The 19041-nt window shown below is 40.6% G+C and overlaps 1 protein-coding gene across 1 annotated transcript; it reads right to left on the bottom strand.

Moving 5' to 3' along the window:
* Positions 1-3370: 3370 nt before the first annotated feature.
* On the bottom strand, positions 3371-3598 carry LOC147442197 (uncharacterized). Its single transcript, XM_086529782.1, has one exon. The coding sequence runs from the start codon at positions 3596-3598 to the stop codon at positions 3371-3373; it is 228 nt and encodes a 75-aa protein (XP_086385908.1).
* Between the last annotated feature and the right edge of the window lie 15443 nt (positions 3599-19041).

The following is a 19041-nucleotide window of genomic DNA, read 5'->3' as shown; positions in this document are numbered from 1 at the left end:
TGAGTCATGCTCCATTCCAACCTTGTCACATACCTCTCTCATACAGACACTCCTGACTATTGACTAGGCATTTTCTATATCCGAATGTTTGCTACATCATCATTTCATGTTGGCTATCTAGATGGCATCTCACTTTTGCTACCCTAGGTCATCTATGTCTACGTCCTAGCCGCACTTATTCTAGGTGGTGCCCCTCTACAGTATAGGATAACTCCTATCATGAGATGATGCTTGGGGATGTTCATGCTATGTATTGTGTACATGCCACCCCATATGGCATGTCATTTCTGATCATCTCTCTCTCTCTCTTTCTCTCTCTTTCTCTCTCTCTCTCTCTCTCTCTCTCTCTCTCAAGTCCCTCCCTCTCTTGCTACACACACGCATAGAATCCCACTCTTTTCCACACACACACTCCCCCTCGCACCCCCACTCTCAGCCTCTCCCATATTCTCTCTCTCTCTCTCTCTCTCTCCAACATCAAAAAAAATTCAGCTCTCTCTCTCTCTCTCTCAGTCCAATTCACACACTCATATGCACACTTTTAGCCCATTTCTCACCACATGCTCTCTGTCCCTCACTCTCGACTCAACGCTTCCTTGGCCTGTCGTCACTTGTCCTTGTCTACTTAGATTTTGGGAGAAATAGCAAGAGGTGAGTGGTTGTATGTGTGTGAGGAACGTTGAATAGTTTAAGAATTCATTATCCAGTCTCGGATCAGTGGTATCATAGCAGAAGTTCCTGGTAGTCAACAACTTGATTCTCGATTGATAAGGATAAAGTTTGAATCTACAACATTAAATTGGAAAATTGAAGCTCAATCAGCAATTAATCGGTAAATCGGCCAACAAATCATGCTTATCGACCATTGTAATTCGGTATGAGAAGCCTTTTATTCATAGCAACTGCTATTATTTTGTGCATTGTGAAGAACATGCAAGGAAACAACGAGATCAGAAGAAGAAGATCCTTAGGAAATTAATGAAGTGGTGATCAAAATTTGACATCGGACTATCTTGTACATGGATTGAAGAGCCTCTCGACCTAGGAAGAGAAAAGAATAATAGAAGGCCTCTGATTGGGATGGAAGTGCATGAGCTTCAAATACAGTTTGATTTGGATTGATCGACATAATCACATATTTTCAACAAAAGTTAAGAACAAGCCCGAATTCAATTTTAGAATCTTCAAAGATCTAAAAATCAATTTCGACCCTCTTGTGCTCAAGAGAAATGTTGGGATAACCCATTCTCAACAAGTGCAATTATTTGGATTTTTTCCTTTAACTTGAGGTCTCATGTGGGAAAAGGCATCACACATGTGACTATGTGCATAGATTTCACCATTTTCTTGGCTAACCAAGCCACCATGGCAACGGCCATGGAAACTCCCCCTTATACAACAACTTTCACATCACTCTTAAATTTCATCAAAACTCTGAGAAATTGGCATCAACAGAATTACGCAAGGTCAGCCAACACTTTCTCTTTCTAACTCATGGCTCAAAAACCTTTGTATAGGTCTCCATCACCTCTTTTTTTCCTATGTGGTGCTACTTCTCCCCCCCCCCCCCCCCCCCCCCCCCCCCCCCCCCCCTCTCTCTCAACCACCAAAAATTTCAAACTCCCCTTTTCAAACCTTTTAGTTAAAAGATGTAACCCTTATTAAACATTTTTTAAAAAAAAGCCTTTGGCCGGTTTCTCACAACTTCTAATGTTTTGGCCACCCATTCCTTGGCCAATCTCCACAACCTTGGACGTCCAACTTAACCAAGCGACTTTCAAATTAACTTGGATGCTCAATTGCAATTGCCCAACTCTAAAAATTACATGGCCACTTAACCCAAAACATATTTCGGTGTGGTTTCAAAAGAATCAATCTCCTATAGCTTCACAAGTGCTTTCATCAAAATTCCAAAAGCAAGAGAATATCATCGAGATTGTGCTAGCCATCACCAAATTACCTTATCCAAGAGCTTTGATGAAATTGGAACGAGGGAATGGGAACACCCTTGAAAACACGCTAGATTGCCTCTCCATAGCCTAGGGTAATCAAAGCACTCCTTGTTGAGCTATATATTTTTATGAAAACGTCTTTGATTCCATGGTATGTAAATCCATGATGATGATTGCTTTTCTTTCATTTGTTGAACGTGTTGGAGCTATTTTCTTTGATTATTTGAAACTTCATGTGAATCATCCATGTAGAGATGACAAGATTTACCAAGCCATTATCTACTGACTAGTTATTGTCTTGAGGTTTTGCAGATTTTGCAATGGTACGTAAAGCCATGATGGCGATTACTATTTTATAGTATTTATTGTCTTGAGGTTTTGAAAATTTTGCACAATACTAGCATCTACGTTGCCATGCTACGTAAAGCCGTGATGGCTATTACTATTTTACAATTTCTATTTGAAGAAAGCGTCTCTGATGCCATGGCACATAAATCCATGATGATTATTCCCATTTCAAAGTTTTTGTAAACGTCTTTAATGCCATGGTACGTAAAGCCATGATGATGATTACTATTTTACAGTTTATTTGATTTGAAAAAAATGTCTCTAATGCCATGGTACGTAAAACCATGATGATTGCTATTTTAAAGATTTTTCGAGTGTCTCTTATGCCATGGTGAATACCATGATGCCATGGTACATAAAGCCATGATGATGACAACTGTCAGCTGTTGAGATCTTGGGGATCCCAATATGTTCATTACATATCCGCTTTGTATATATCTGTGCACATGTGATTACATTTGTCAGGCCAAGGGCCAGGACGGACATGCGGTCAAGGGGCACTATATTTAGGGGCTAGGAGTCTATATATGGCACGGTTGGGTGGAGAGTTGCATGGTCCAGTCCCCCGCAGTCTTACACTGGTATCAGAGCTCAGGGGAGAAGGGGGAGGAAGAAAGAGGCATGGAGGCCATGGATCTTCGTTCTCTCTCTCTCTCTCTCTCTCTCTCTCTCTCTCTTTCTCTCTCTCTCTCTCTCTCTCTCTCTCTCTCTCTCTCTCTCTCTCTCTCTCTCTCTCTCTCTCTCTCGATCTCTCTCTCTCTTTGCGGTTCATGGAAGCTCGCCCTCCTTTCGGCGAAGAAGGAGCAGCATGGCAGAGTCCTTTCATGGATGCATGGCAAGGTCGTGCTGCAAGAAGGCCATGGCAGAGAGGGAAAGCAACGGAAGGCATGGCTCTTTGGATTTTATCTCTCTCTCTCTCTCTCTCTCTCTCTCTCTCTCTCTCTCTCTCTCTCTCTCTCTCTCTCGTGGTGAATAAGGTGCAGCATGGCTGCATGGCGTTTCATCAAGGCTCGACAGAGAGGATGGAAGGCCTTTGAGGCCACAGGGAATTGCATGCAAGGCATGCATGTTCATGGCAATTTCATGTGAAGGCCGAGGAGGTCAAAGCCGAGGAACAGGCCGTGTGCATCATCTCCAAGTCGGGGAAGAGATGGCGGTCGACCGACATGATAACCAGCAAGATCTCCCTTGTTGGGTTTGCAAAAGGAAGGCAAGGCTTTTGCGCTACTGTGACAGGCCCGGATTCGGCACGCACTGTATGCTGCTTGGTCGTTTTCTGCCGGCGCAGAGGCCGCCATTGCTGCTCGTTATTTTTTTATTTTTATTTTTTTTCCTTTTGTTTTCCCACTAGTGGTCGCCCTAAGCCAGGGAGGGTCCACTCCATAAAAAACACAAAGGAGCTTAAGGGGGTATACCCACCCCCAATCACCCAGAAGGCAGTCGACAGGCGATGCAACTTCGGCATTGAATAGACTCACAAAGAATCGAAATTATCGGAATTTCAAAAAGTCTGAATCGACATTACCAAAATTTTAGAAAGTTTGAATCGCTTTTTGATTGCACAATTTGCTTCAACGTGTGGATTTTGGCACACTCTTTTGAACTCTTTTTCAAGCAACTGGCAAGGCCATCTCTTAGGTCCTCGGCAAGGCTTTTGCGGCAAGATGATTCATGTAATGAGGTATGCAATCGATTTTGTTTTCGTTTGACAAATTTTTCACACATGCTATGTAATTGTTGCATGCAGGCACAAGCACGGCTTGTGAGAATTCCGTAAGCATTCACTTTTTTTATTGCTTTGTTTGCAAAGAACCATTGTTTGGTTGAGGGATCAACATCAAGCACGGCTTGAGTATACAATCCCTCGACACCACACGCGAGTCTGCGGGTAATTGTTGATACAAAGGTAACTCAGGCAGGGCCTGTGACATATTCAATTACGGTATTCGGCAAGGCCGACCAGTCAGTATAATTTCAAGTAACTGTTTCCCATCAGATACTTAAGCAAGATTTCTGGGAGCACGGCTCCATGAATTGGATGCATACTCATTTCCAAGCCATTGCAGCTTGCTAAGAAGCAGGCAATATAGAAACATTAACATCCACAGCTAGGAGTTGAATGCAATGTTGACCACCATATACAATTTCGTCAAGCAAAGGTTTCTTTGGAACAAGTAGTATTGGACAATTGTTGACATGTGATAGCTCAGCTGTAGATGCTATCTTTCTCACTATCGGGAAATGTTATGATTCTCAATCCAGTAGCACAATTTGGCAAGGCCGTTTCCCTATGAAATTTTGACAAGGTCATTTTTTTGTACTTGATCGAGAAGGTTGATTCTCTTTGCTATGACATCTGCTGTCCATCGCATTTGTAGGCAATGAGGCCAGATGTAGTTCTATGAAGCAAGGCTTCCATTCATGCATCTTGCATTGAGACTCCCCATGTTTGGCATATGCTATGAGCATACAAACTTGGGACGAATCTGGCAAAATGTTTGCACATTATTTCATTCCCTATACGACGGATGTATATGATACAGGAGGGAAAATATACATATGCGACAACTCTCTCTCTCGCACGGCAGATTTGGCTATGAGCCACCTTTACGCGAGCTTTTCCTTTGGAATTTTATGACAACCGGTTGCAGCAACACCTACCAGGTTAGCCAAGTTCAAGTTTTTCTAGTTTTTTTTTTCCATGTTTACACTTTACTTGGCAATTACTGTCATTGTGCAAAGCAAAGTGATTTGGAAATTTTACGTGAAGCACAGCTTCTCCCTTGTGCCGAGATACTGCCATTGATTTGGAATCAAGGGCTTTGGCACACAAGTTTGGGGAACTGGAAAAATAGGGAATGTCAGCTCACAGAATCCCTACCAGTTTCTTCTGTGCAAGGCACTTATGGTTTTGGTTCGCACGCTTGAGACCATCATAGTAGCCAAGGGCTTACGTTTTTGCATGCAAGGCATGCTAAGCAGGTGGCATGAATTCCACCACTTTATGTATTATGCTTCCGCTATCACCCTCACAACTCTGTCAAGGACATATTAAGTGATGGATTGTTGAACCTGCTAGTTGGTTGCTATCAACACCCAACAGCACTAAAAGGAACCTAAATCTAGGACTTATTTCACGGGCAATGTGCCGATGCTAAGTCATTTCCATACAATCACGACCCTGCAAGGCAGGTAGATCAAGATGTGGTTGTGTTTTTTTGTTACCTCTCTCAATGAGAGAGCCATAGCAGAAACTTGTTGCATGCTTATGGAATACGTTGCACGTTAGGCATAAGATGCACACGCGCATGGCAATCAACTATACACGTCATAGTCGTTCAAGGAAATTTCCGCAGCCCAGCATGCTCTTCTTCTGTCTCGTTCTCTCTCTTTAAGGGAATAATGAAAATATTCTAAGAAGCTTTTGATACGTGTTTTGCTAGAGAGTCAGTCTGAGTCAAGGTGCTCTAACTCTCAGCTAGCACATGGATAAGCTACTACTGAAATTAGTCTTCATCGGTTTGTCCATTGAACACTAATTTGCATAAGGGCTGTGAGCCACGCAGGCTAAGAGCCAGCGTCAGGTCAAGGGTAAGACCCAACTACTGGCATTCTTTGGGTGACTGTTTTCAAGAGTGAATAGATCTACCCAGGGAAGTATACATCGACGTTAATGGACAAGCAAGGGTCTTGTCATTCAGGATGTTTACAGTGTCATTTTTGCACTACCTGTTCTCAGTGCGACACTCAAGTTGAGTTTTTGAAAATCTTCAATAGCTGATCTCTACAAGGAAGTATAGATGCAGCAATCAATTGAGACAGTATGGTTGTCCACATGAGCTAGGCAGATCACTTGTGTGGATTTCCTGCTCTCTCTATAGCACTACGGAGTGTCTATGGACATAGTGTTTTGGGGTACGACCCGGCGGGTGACTGCTACATCATCCCATAGGCATTGAGGATCACAGTTGATCTGCCTTGAGGATCACAGTTTGATCTCTCCCAGTTAGAATTTCAAGGAAAGAATTCCGCAATCTACCACGCGGTAGCAGACAAACTCAACTTTTTAAGTTGATTCCAATCAGTATGTACACAGCTCACTATGTTGGTTACCGTTAACTGCTACTTGAGTAGTTTCTACAAAGGGTCTTACCAAGGGGTTTGACTACGTAGATTTTAACCAAAGGGGTTGGATTGCGAAGGCAACACCCACGGTTCCCAGTGCAATACTGTTTGTTTGTTCAGGTAGGAGATGTGCTCCTCTCCGTTTGAGTACGAGTAAGTAAACATTACGTTCAAATCTCCAGGTACGCATCTATTGATTTGGTGTTATTCCATTTTTTGTATGCTTTGCTTTTTTTTTTTCAAGACGTATAAGTACGCTTGAATGTTGCAGAGCCATGCCAAGGGCATGTCGGCACGAAGTATTTTGGGCCAAGTGTCCAATCTACCTTTTTGTCTTATGCTGTTACGAACCTACTTGTAGGGTTCGATTTGGCACATGTTGTCACATGGGATACAACATGGTCTAGGAACTCAAGGAGTTTGGTTTAGCCAGTGTGGAGCATGATAATGAGGCTCCCTCTCACTCGTGTCGCAGAGTGTTCGTAGTTACCTCCACACACAAGTACAGCTCGTACTTGATGGATGTCACTTTTCCTGGCATCCTTACTTGAGACATATTCCACATGTGGAGAATATGAGTCTCTGGGACTGACACTAGCGCCCAATTCAAAATGATGTGTCGTGACGAAGTCCCTAGGTGCTGGTCACATCCGTTCATTAGACCAATTGACGCACACAGTATCAGGAACAATTTCAGTGGCCAAAAATTGTCGGGTACTAAGTACATACTTGTTGTGATTACAAGTGCTATGAAACCACCTTAACGGAGGGTCGTTTCTACATATAGCAAAGTATGCTACGTTCATGAGAATGTCTCATGGTTGGTTCCTAGGTGTGACCGGGTTGTCACATTCTATTATGGTCCAACTTTTGCTGCAAAGTATGCTACGTTCATGAGAAGGTCTCATGGTTGGTTCCTAGGTGTGACCGGGTTGTCACATTCTATTATGGTCCAACTTTGTTGCAAGATTTTCAAGTAAGTATCGTGGAAAGTCTCGTCATGGAATTGCGCTTTGGATATGTTTGTGTTAAATGCATGCACACTAGGTGTTATGGGCCCTAGTGTTTAACACAAATTTATTTGGAGCGGCATGCAAATCCATGGACTTTATTCTTTCTGCACCCTTTTGCATTGCTAGTGCAATCTCTCTTGCAGATTTGTATGAGTTTACACCCTGCCATACAAGGTGATGGCTGAGTATGGATGTTAGTGATTGGTTGCTGGAACCTCCAATCTACCTTCAACCTAGTTGGTTGTCTCCACTCCATATCGAGTATATGGCTGGATACTCAATGGTTGAGTCATAGTTTGTCGTCAGTCGTGGAAGACTGTCTGTAAGTGGTTGGGGAAAGTACCTCACTCTTACTGTTGTTATTCATCCCACGTTGGATGGGCAGCTTACAAGTATTCTATTTAGTACTAAAGGATATGCTAAGCGCATACGTTAGTAAACTGTGCTAAAGGATCTGCTAAGAGCATACGTTAGCACAATGCATTCTGAATAGGTGATTCTCTCCTTATTATAGAATTTTCTTAGGTTAGGTTTTCAACTTTGAACACCTGTTGTGGTGGGGTTGGATACCAATAGTTTCATAAGTTAGGGACTTAGTAGGTGTGCTGACAGAGTATGTTGGCATGTAACCTTTGTTAGGGGTGAACATGTGGTTCTGTGTGTTCCAAAATGTTCAGAAGTCTGACATGAGGACACTCCCTATTCTATCTTTCAGTAGCTATGAGCTTTTCAAGATACTCACATGAGTTATCATGAGTTACCATTTAGATACGGGTGGTTGCAAAAGGACAACAATGTTGAAAATCAAGATGTTGCTCTTGGTTTCATTGAGCCTCCTCACTACACCAGGTATCGGTCATATGGACAATTGGCCCGTGTAGAGGATGCCAATAAGGAAAACATCAGTGTTCTTACGAAGATACTACCACTCGTGTTTTCGAGGACGAAAACGCTTCTCCAAGGGGGGAGTAATGTCAGGCCAAGGGCCAGGACGGACATGCGGTCAAGGGGCGCTATATCTAGGGGCTAGGAGTCTATATATGGCACGGTTGGGTGGAGAGTTGCATGGTCCGGTCCCCCGCAGTCTTATTACATTGATATTACATTTGTTTCTATGTCATTTGCACATGTGATTGCATTGGCATCATGTTTGTTTCTATGTCGTCTCCATAGCGGCGGCGTGAATCATCTATAAGGACAATGTGATGTTGTTATTTCTAACCTTCATGTCTCAATATGTTTCTTGAGCTGATATTGTTTACAGGATGAAAGTCACATCAAACAATGTCTATAGAGGCTCAAATATATTCAAGCTGCTCAAAGATATTGAAGGTTTTCAAAGATATTGAAGAATTTGCATCAATTCAACTGCATATATTGTTAAAGACCCTTGAAAGGGCACATTGTAAAACAAGAGTGATGTAGCTTCTTTGAACATTGTAAATGTATGTTTAAAATATTTTAATATAACGGTGGTTATATATAGAGCTGTGGGTTTTTCCCTTGAGCACCCAAGGGTTTTTTCATCCACAGTTAGGCACCTTCATTTGAGTGGGGGTGTTGAGTTATATATAGTATCTCTATATATAGCACCTTGGTCCCCTCTATATATAGTAGACACACTTTGGGGTTTGCATATGATGGTGTCGTCTCTCTCTCTCTTCTCGTCTACCTGCGCTCTCTCGCTCGAGTTCAACACTCCACTCCTCTTAGAATCACCTCCAGAAGGACACAATTTAAGCTGTCAAGTGTAATCTTGTTGATAGTACCTATTGACTCCTTTTTATGCCAACCATTGTCAAGAAGGCCATTGCAAAACATAGCATTGAGACTATTGCACAACAACATTTTCCTAGCAATTCTAATAGACTATGAACGAAACAACTCAATGAAAACCAAAATAGGTATTAATAGAACTATCTTGACGAGCTTTGTTGATACAGTAGGCCTTAATGAACATTGAACATCCTTGAAAAACTTGTTTTTAACTAATTCAAGAGCAAAATTGTCAGGAACTGGCCAATCTATATAAATATAGTCCTCCTCCAAAGGTAGCTAAATCAAGTAACCTTCTCTGTGGTTTCTTTCAAGTTGATAGAAATGGTCATAGAAGAAAATTCCAACATCAGCTAGACTCCTATGGCTTCTACCGTCATACTGAATCTATTCAATCTGAGCATGTACAACATAAATAAGGCCAATGATGCACTCCACCTCCCACTCTTAATAGGAAGAGGGGTACGAAACTGTAACAATGTTATAAAGAAACTTAGAAACAATTATTAACATAAAGAGGCTTTTAATTAAATGAGAAAGAACCTGCATAGCTTACAATTGCTTCTAGGAGTTTTGATTGAGGAACAATCACCACCAAGTTGCATAATATCACCATGAGTCCAAACATGTTGCACATGACCTCTTTGATAGTCTTTCTCCCAACCTCAATTTTGAAATCCATTACTCGACCCTTCAACGAGAACCTATACATATTGGAGTGCTGACGTCTCTTCCTTCTAGGAGGCTGCATAAGCACCCAAGCTCCGTTGCTTATCTGTATCTCTGTCCATTTATTAGAAGCATTGATTGAATTGCAAATGAGGATTGAGAAAAAAAAAGACTTGAACTATGGGTGGAGCTGAGAGTCTAGAAGCATCGACTAGTACTATACCTACGAGGTTCATCCATAATAGAGAAGGATGAAGGAGATCCAAATGATGATTAACTGGAAAGGTAGTTAATACCATACCGGTATGATTTGTCTATAGCAGTGACATCAACAGTTGATTATGTAATAAATACCCCATTTCTGTGAGCATCCATTTGCAAATTAAAAGAGTTCTAAATTACATTCAAAGACACCTTTTTTGTGTAAGACATTAAGAATGGCATGTCTTGAAACACAAAAAAATAATGAATTCATGAGCCGAATGGTTTAGGCATAAATTAGTTAGTAGATCACCTCAAGTATGGTTGTTACTGCACTATTTTCACTTTGCCTAAGATGTCATGGCACTGAATTACCTTCCCTACAAAAACTTACGTCCATCGTGAATGAAAAATAAATTGGGTCTATCTCTGCCAGGCTCTCTTGCAGAATATCCTGTTGCAACAGGGACAACGTGCTCATCTTTTAATAGGTTCTCATCATTATCAGTGACCTCTGTGTGCATCACACTATTGCCTTCAAGGCTAGCTTCCTCTTGATCCATCGGCACAAGCTTTCCATCGATAAGTTGAGATCGTTTATACCAGAATGATAGGATTAAGGATTGTGTGGAAATCATGTACTTGACTATTAAGCTGTCAAGTGTAATCTTGCTAATAATACTTGGAATTATTTTTATCCCAAACATTATCAAGAAGGCCACTATAAAACACAACATTGAGACTATTGCACAACAGCACTTTCCTAGCTATTCTAGTAGACTATGAACCAAACAACTCAATGAACACCGAAATAGGTATGAATAGAACTATCTTGACAAGATCTGTTGATACAGTAGGCCTTAGTGAACGTTGAACATCCTTGAAAAACTTGTTTTTAACTGATTCAAGAGAAAAATTGTTAGGAACTGGCCAATCTATATAAATCTAGTCCTCCTCCAAAGGTAAGTAAATCAAGAAATCTACTCCGTGGTTTCTTTCAAGTTGATAGGAAGGGTCATAGAAGAAAATGCCAACATCAGCTAGAATCCTATGGCTTCTACCCACATACTGAATATGTTCAATGTGAGCATGTACAACATAAATGAGGCCAGTGATACACTCCAGATGCTACCACTCCTAATAGAAAGAGGGGTACAAGACTGCAACAATGTTATAAAGAAACTCAGAAACAATTATCAACATAAAGAGGCTTTTAAATGAGGAGGAACCTGCATAGCTTACAATTGCTTCTAGGAGTTTTGACTGAGGAGCATTCACCACCATGTTGCATAATAACACCATGAGTTCAAACATGTTGCGCAGGACCTCTTTGATAGTCTTCCTCCCAACCTCAATTTTGAAATCCATTACTCGACCCTTCAACGAGAACCTATACATATTGGAGTGCTGAGGTCTCTTCCTTCTACGAGGACGCATAAGCACCCAAGATCCCTTGCTTATTTGTATCTTTGTCCATTTATTAGCAACATTGATTGAGTTGCAAATGAGGATTGAGAAAACAGAATACTTGAACTTGCTAAGAGTTGTACACGTACTATGGGTGGAGCTGAGAGTTGTGAAGCATCGTCTAGTACTATACGTATGAGGTTCATCCATAATAGAGAAAGATGAAGGAGAAAGGAGTAACTCTACTGATAGTCAAGTTGGAGATGGTAGAGATGAAGATCAAAATTTAGGAGGGCAGGAAGTGACTTCTTCAAAAGTAGGGATAAGTTTTCCTGCTAAGGAGAGAGCCCTATTGTCATCCGGGTCCCCAAAAATTTTTCAGTTTTCGAAAATGACAGGAATGTTAATGGTGGAAGGTGGATTTTGACTATGATTAAAAGGCCATTCTCACTGTCAAATGGCTTGTTTTGGCCCCAAATTTCATGGAAATAGGCATATTATAGCTCATTTTTAAAATTTTTGAACGTCTTGATTGAAGTGTTCTCATTAGATGCACATTTTTTTTCCACTTAATGGTCCTCCAAAATACCTCAAAAATATTCGAATGAGGGGAAGGACTGAAGGACAGCAAGGGCCACGTTCCCGAGGGAGGGGAAGGGGCTCGACTCTCAAGGGAGGTGTCTCTATGAGCTGATGCAGGACGGTGGCATCTGATGTCAAGCGTAGGGAGTGCCAGCCTCCAAGTCCATGCATCCTACAAGGATAGGTAGGGGTTTCTTTTTTATACTATGCACATAGAGAAGCGAGGCCGGGTATAAGCTGAGGCACAACTTTCCTAAACATTGGCGTCGCTGCCTTGAAGACCAAAGTAATATGTTTTTTTTGTAATAATCACCCTACCCTCATGAACCTTCCCCTCCTTGGTCTTTTTGTTGCAACAAGTTAGCGCGCTAATGTGGATTGGTTGTAGAAATCGACGAGGGAGGGGTAGGGTTATCTCTTATAAAAAAAACGGTTGAAATAGAAGAATAGGTAGGGGTAGGGTCATGTAGATAGGGTCATTTCCCCACACACAAAAAAAAGATGTCAAGCAGACCAAGGATCTGTTGTGGCATGCGGTGATACAGGCAAATAATTCAATTGTGTACTTCTTGGGAAAATGATGGCAAGGTGGCATGATGTTGAGGTGTTGATAGCGGGTGATGATAGTACAATGACACTTGCAATGTGATGGTGAGCAACGTGAGGGATTTGTTTATCCATGATTGAAGGGATTGGGGCATTGGATTGCAACCACAAATGTCAGTGTATGGAAGAAACAACTATGCTCCTCTGCTGGTTGCTCTTGTTTATGTGATGTTGCAAAGGATATTGGTAGGATTTGGAAGCTTTAAATTTCCATTATGTGAGCTTAGAAGCCAATGTTTCACAAGTTTCAATGGCACAGTGAGATGAGAACTTTTGGTAACTGTAAATTGGACCTTACCACAACCTTTTTATTGCCTCTTATCAAAATACCTTGTCGCTTTGCTTTTATATTGGACTCCTCCCTTGAAATATTGTCTAAGATCTCATGCATGTCAACACCTATGTTCACAAATCCAGAAGACAACAATCTGATCCATGAGAACTAGACATGTTAACCTCTCAATCAATTTAGCTAGCTTGTACAAGCACCTGTTAAATTCTCTAAAATGGTTTTCCGTTTTACTCAAATTTTCCACTATAGCTATGACTCGATCAATTTATTTCTCAAGAACACATATCCAATTTTCTTCACAAGTATTAACTTCTAAAGGAACATTGTCAATGTGATGCAACCATTTTGAAAAGAGTTGACAACCTTCTATGCTTCCTTGGTTGAATTTTCCCCTTTTCTGGTCTTGTCTATCCAAACAAGCCCCAATTTGCACTTGCAAGCTTCCATTAAAGAATGTCGTTGTCTGTGAATTTAGTTTGAGTAAAGGAGACTTTAGCAATCATCTTTTGTCACAACTAAGCTAAGAAACAACTAAACATTTATCTGTTTCACATGAGCCTCATAGACTGGGCCCTTCTTTTTGTTCTTAGCATATCTTAACATGGATTAACTATTAGTCAAGTCTGGTAAAAAGCATTAAAAAAATCATACCTCAAGAATCTTGTTGAGATGATCATGAGGCATTTGGGTATGCTTGAGCTTATCATGCATGCATTGGGCACATCACTTCATCATTGCCACTACATATGTCATCGACATAGTTGCAGTGTGTGCATCCACAACTTACTGCTCTGATTTCCCCCACCATTTTAGTGTGAAGCTGGCAAGAGGAAAAGGAGGGCTGCTAAAGGGTGTTGCATTATGAAACACACACACACACACACACACACACACACACACACACACACACACACACACACACACACACACACACACACACACACACACACACACACACAGAGAGAGAGAGAGAGAGAGAGAGAGAGAGTACACTTGTTCTTGCTTGATTTAGGCACATGTTTTTGCTTGCTCACAAAAGTGGATTTGTTTCATGCTTTATGAGGTTCTCCGATAGCATTGTAATCTTACGAGGTTTTGTGTTGACTTTTTTGCAAATATAGGTGCCAAATGTTTGGTGGGTTATTTTTGAGAGGAGGCTAGGTATGACACATGGAATTGATTCAAACAATACTTATATCGATTCAAACAATACCTTGAGAGATGTACCACAGGAGATCTATCGTACAAGGAAATATTGGAATTCCTTCTTATAAACGGCTTAAAAAATGACAAACTATTAAAAAAATCTACACTTGAAAGGATGTACCACCTTTGAGCAAGTCACTACAGAGTCTCTATATCTAGTTGACAATTATAAGGTCTATGAAGAGGTGACTAAAGATGGAGAAAATGCGACTATAGTGCCTCTTCTATAATGAGTAATCTATGATGAAAGGGAAAGATCAAAATCCTACCATTTTCAATGTTGATCAAGTGGTCAAAGAAGTGGTAAGGAGAATGAACCAAGGCGATAAATAGAACTTGAATGTACCACACCAATAAACTAGAAGATTGGCACTTATGGAGGGGATCATCCCACCCCATGGTGTAACATTCAGCCAAGACCGATGCTGTGCGGCTTTGCGGGCACGAGATGAAAAACCAAGTTTTCTTGTATTTTTGAACTTTAACAAATCTATGGTCTATGATAGGACTGCTTATGGCATCAGATTGACAAAAATGTATGCTTTATTTGGTATTTTAGACCAAAAGTACTTCAAATTGGGCTAAGTGGGATGGAAGGTTGAAGATGTCCAAAATGATGGTTTTTGATCAAGATTGTAGAGTTTGAAGTGTTGATGAAGCAAGTCTAGAAAGCTCCTCAAACAGAGTTGTAGAGTGCAAGATATGGCTATTTGAAGTTTTATAGGTGGCTGTGTGTGCACCCAATTGACCACATTGGAAGTTCTTTCATCTGGTGGATTTTTGGCCCTTGACAAGGTTTTAGAATGTAATGCACTTGATATGGAGCTGAGAAGAATTCAAGGCTTGTCAATTAGACTCTTGGGCAGCAAGATAGAGCGAGTCAAAGTTAAGGACCGATTTCAAGCAGATGGATGCATGTGTTTTCTATTTTATTTTCAAACACTTTGTTCAAGGGCACAGGGAAGCCAAAATGCGGCAAGGGAATTTGAGTTCTGAGTCGACACAATGGAGTTTTGGTCGATCTTTTTGGCTCAGGTTTTTTGATCTATGAGCAAGGAATGGCAGTATTTCAAAAGTGGTATAAGAGGTTTTTTTCTTTTTAAAGCATGGAGGAGAGCTTTGGAGCACCAAGGGGCTGGCTCACCACGGTGTGCCATGTGGCATGATACAAACCCACATGCATAGTGGGGAGCGATGAGGGTGCTCTGTATGAGTTGAAGCATGATGCTTCAATAGGTATACGAGAGAGAGAGAGAGAGAGAGAGAGAGAGAGAGAGAGAGAGAGAGAGAGAGAGAGAGAGAGAGAGAGAGAGAGAGAGAGAGAGAGAGAGAGAGAGAGAGAGAGAGAGAGAGAGAGAGAGAGAGAGAGAGAGAGAGAGAGAGAGAGAGAGAGAGAGAGAGAGAGATCTCACTCGACGGCTATGGAGTCTTGCACGTTGGGTGCTAGGGCGTTTCACGACGGCCCTGTGTGATGTGAGGAGGCAACTTCGGTGGTTATTGATAGCCACTAGGTGGTGCATCAATTGAGTGGCATTGTCCGTTGGTGCTAACATGGAAGTTCCCCATGGGGGTTGATTCACACGTTCGTAAGGGCTCCAAATATTTCAAAGAAGGAAGGGGAGAACCCCACTAGCTATATTGATGGTGCTCGAGGGTTCCCTTCGCGTGCTAATCAAGAAAAACAAGAGGGAGAGAGAGCTTGAGGCCGGCCAAGGGCACTTCACATGACCGGTGGGGTTTCACATACAGTGGAATAGGAGAATATGGCCGATTTGTTGGGCTCATGCAAAGGTTACTAAAATGATGATATCAAATGTGCACAATGCAAAAAAAATGCTAAAAGGATCAAGTCACACTCCACAAGCAAATATAAACCAAATGTTTTCATTTTTAAAGCTTTTGTAATCCTCTATAATAGGTAGTTCTCACAAATTTTTAATGGTTTTTTTTTTATTTGCAGCTTTTTGCACCGTTAAAATGGGTAGAACCCCATTGAGGAGTTGTCCAGTATTTTTTAGTTTTTCTCTTTGGAGCAATTTGTGAGTATCAAAGGAGGTCTAAAGAAGCACTAGGAGCACTAAAGAACTAGACGGCGGTGCAACTTTGGGGAGCATTCTGATCTACGGGTTGCGATTCAAAGGGCATACCAAAGCATGTGTATGCAATATAATTTTAAAAGAGTAATCAAAAATCTAAAGTTGTATCACCTGCCAATTGACAACATATCTTGTGACCGGATTCTATGTTTCTTTAATTACTACCTTAACAATTAATAGCGTTCTCATTTGCAGTCTTTCTCTTAAACTCTCTCTAATCACCCTATACTTGTATTAAGCCTTAACTAAGTCTATATGACCTCATTTATCCTAGTTTGAACATCTACTAAGCTCCTATCTATAGCCAAAAGATTGGTGCTTTCCCGATTTCCCCTGGAGTACCGTGCTCTTCGACACCACAACATAGGCTACTAGGGGAACAAGAATCATATGTGCCTAAACCTATTAGAGCTCATTATTCCATGAACGAGAACACCATAATGTTCATAGACAATCAAAAGTATGGATCAAAGGTCATTCTTGCCAGGCAAGAACAACCGTCTAATGATTGACCAACTATGCAATAAGTATGACCATGCCACAAGTGTGGAGGTGATCACTGAGCAAGGATTTGTCCACACAAGGGTGAACGTGAAGAGAAACTTGGATTTTGTGATCAATGTGTAATCACTCATGTTCTTTTGGACTCTATCAAAAATCATGATAACAAGGGAAAAGCAACAATTAAATTTGTATGAGTATTACCTTCTTCAAGCAAATTTTAGGTGGAACCCAAGGTTATTCCTATGAATGTAGTGACTAGAGCTCAAGTTCAAGAAGCTACCAACAATAAACCTTATGAGGAAGGAAAAAAGCTACCAATACAAACAATATTTGAGAGCATTTTAGTGAGGAAACATGAAAAGTTGGCGAAGCCAAACAAGATAAATTGAAATAAAAAAGGCTAAAAGGGAAAATCACCTTAAAAACCAAGCTACAACAAACTAGAGAACAATTAAAATAAGCAAAGGAAAACAAGGGATAAACAGAGATGGAAAAATCATCCAAGATATCATTGGAAGCTTTAGTCCTGGTTGACAAAGTCAAATAATCCTTAGAGGCTCCATGACAAGCTTATGAGGCTAAATTGATAACCAACCAAAACATGTAATAGAGGTGGTTAACATATCTGCATCTTGAAGTTGAGAAATAGAGATTTGAAATGTGCAAAAGTCTTATAGAGACAACTCAAGATCTAGTGAATCTAGAGAAACTAAACATCCATAAACTAGAGTGTTGATCCATAAAAGGGACAAGGAAATTGAGCAAAAAAGAAGCAAAAAAATGTTCAAATGAAGTCTGAGCCAGAAACACCATTGGACACAAGGATAGTGTCTAATACCCCAGATGACTCAAAGTTAGAAGTGATGATGTCAATTGTTGAAGTAAAAGAGACATGGTCATAAGAGTTCAAGGAAGAGATAAGGAATGAAAAAGATGAAAGTACAACTTTCAAGTATGCAACTATCACTAAAAACAATATGGATCATGAGTTCTACCCAGGGGACATACAATTGCTTTATGGTGATGAGGGGTCTATAGCATCGGAAGAGAGCAAACCACACTCTTTTTGGATTGTATTGTCTTTCATGGAAAGAAAAAACAAACAAAATTTAAGATTAAGGTAGTTCCTTCTCAGTGGAAGCCAACTCCAAATTTGATGGACACCAAAAGCCTTCATGAACTAATGTTGACTCCTATACAGTGCACGATAACTCTCTCAGTGTACTTGAAAATAAGACCACATATATAGGGAGAAGTGGGTAAAAATCTACAAAAGGTGGAATCAAATATTCCTCATCAAGTCATTTCCTTAGGTGAGTACATGAGTAAAACAACATTAAAAAAATAAAAGACCAAATCATTGCCTATAAGCAAGGTGAGTGATTATTGTGAAGTGGAAGAAGGAAACACCACCTTGCTAGTGAATCTCAAAGGATTCCAAATAATGGCTATACTTGATAGCAGGAATAGAGTAGCCATAGCCACCAAAGAAATATTGAAAAAGTGGGAAAAAATGGCTCTTAGAAAAACCAAAATTAAACTTCAACCCTGGGATGGTTATGTTGAGAGACTTGTAGCCATGTTGGAGCATATTATAATAACATCTTCTGACATAGAATATGACCATACCTTTGCTATTAGTGGATTTTGGAAAGAGAAACAATTTTGATATCATTTTGTGATGACCATTTATAATAAACCTAAAATGCTACACGATTGGGTCTACGATCACATCTACTTGAGCCACAAAGTGATTACTACTTGGATCATATAAAAGACCATAGCTATAGAGATGTCACAAAGCTCGTGGGGGTCACTATCCGTAAATTGTGTATATTGCATGCATTCATGAACTACTTTTAAAACTCCTTATATGTGAATTTTTTACAACCCTATTCAATCTGTAATTTCTTTTCTCAATTTTATTTTATGGTATCCTTCTATATGTAAAAATGTGAAACAAAATGAAAATAAATAACACCTTCTGTGGGCACTCACATGATAGTCACATAATTATTAAGTGACCCCCCCGAGGGCAGTCAAAGAGTCCTTGTTTTTATCTCCTATCAACCAATACATCAAGCCATCTCCGTCAAGTGAAGCTCATCATCTCGCTCCTTTGTACCCTTGGACTCCATGCTCCTCCCATAATAGAGTTTGCAGTTTTTTCGTGCGTGCGGATGGGCTTCAGCTGGAGCATGAATGGAGAGGGAGGTATTCTCTTTTGGATTTTTTTGGCACATTGTCCTTCTAAAAGATAGTTA

Source organism: Adiantum capillus-veneris, chromosome 14 (assembly GCF_014529385.1).
Source record: "Adiantum capillus-veneris isolate H3 chromosome 14, ASM1452938v2, whole genome shotgun sequence".
Taxonomy (NCBI): domain Eukaryota; kingdom Viridiplantae; phylum Streptophyta; class Polypodiopsida; order Polypodiales; family Pteridaceae; genus Adiantum; species Adiantum capillus-veneris.
Note: the sequence above shows the minus strand (reverse complement) of the source record. Positions and strands in the feature narration are given on the sequence as shown.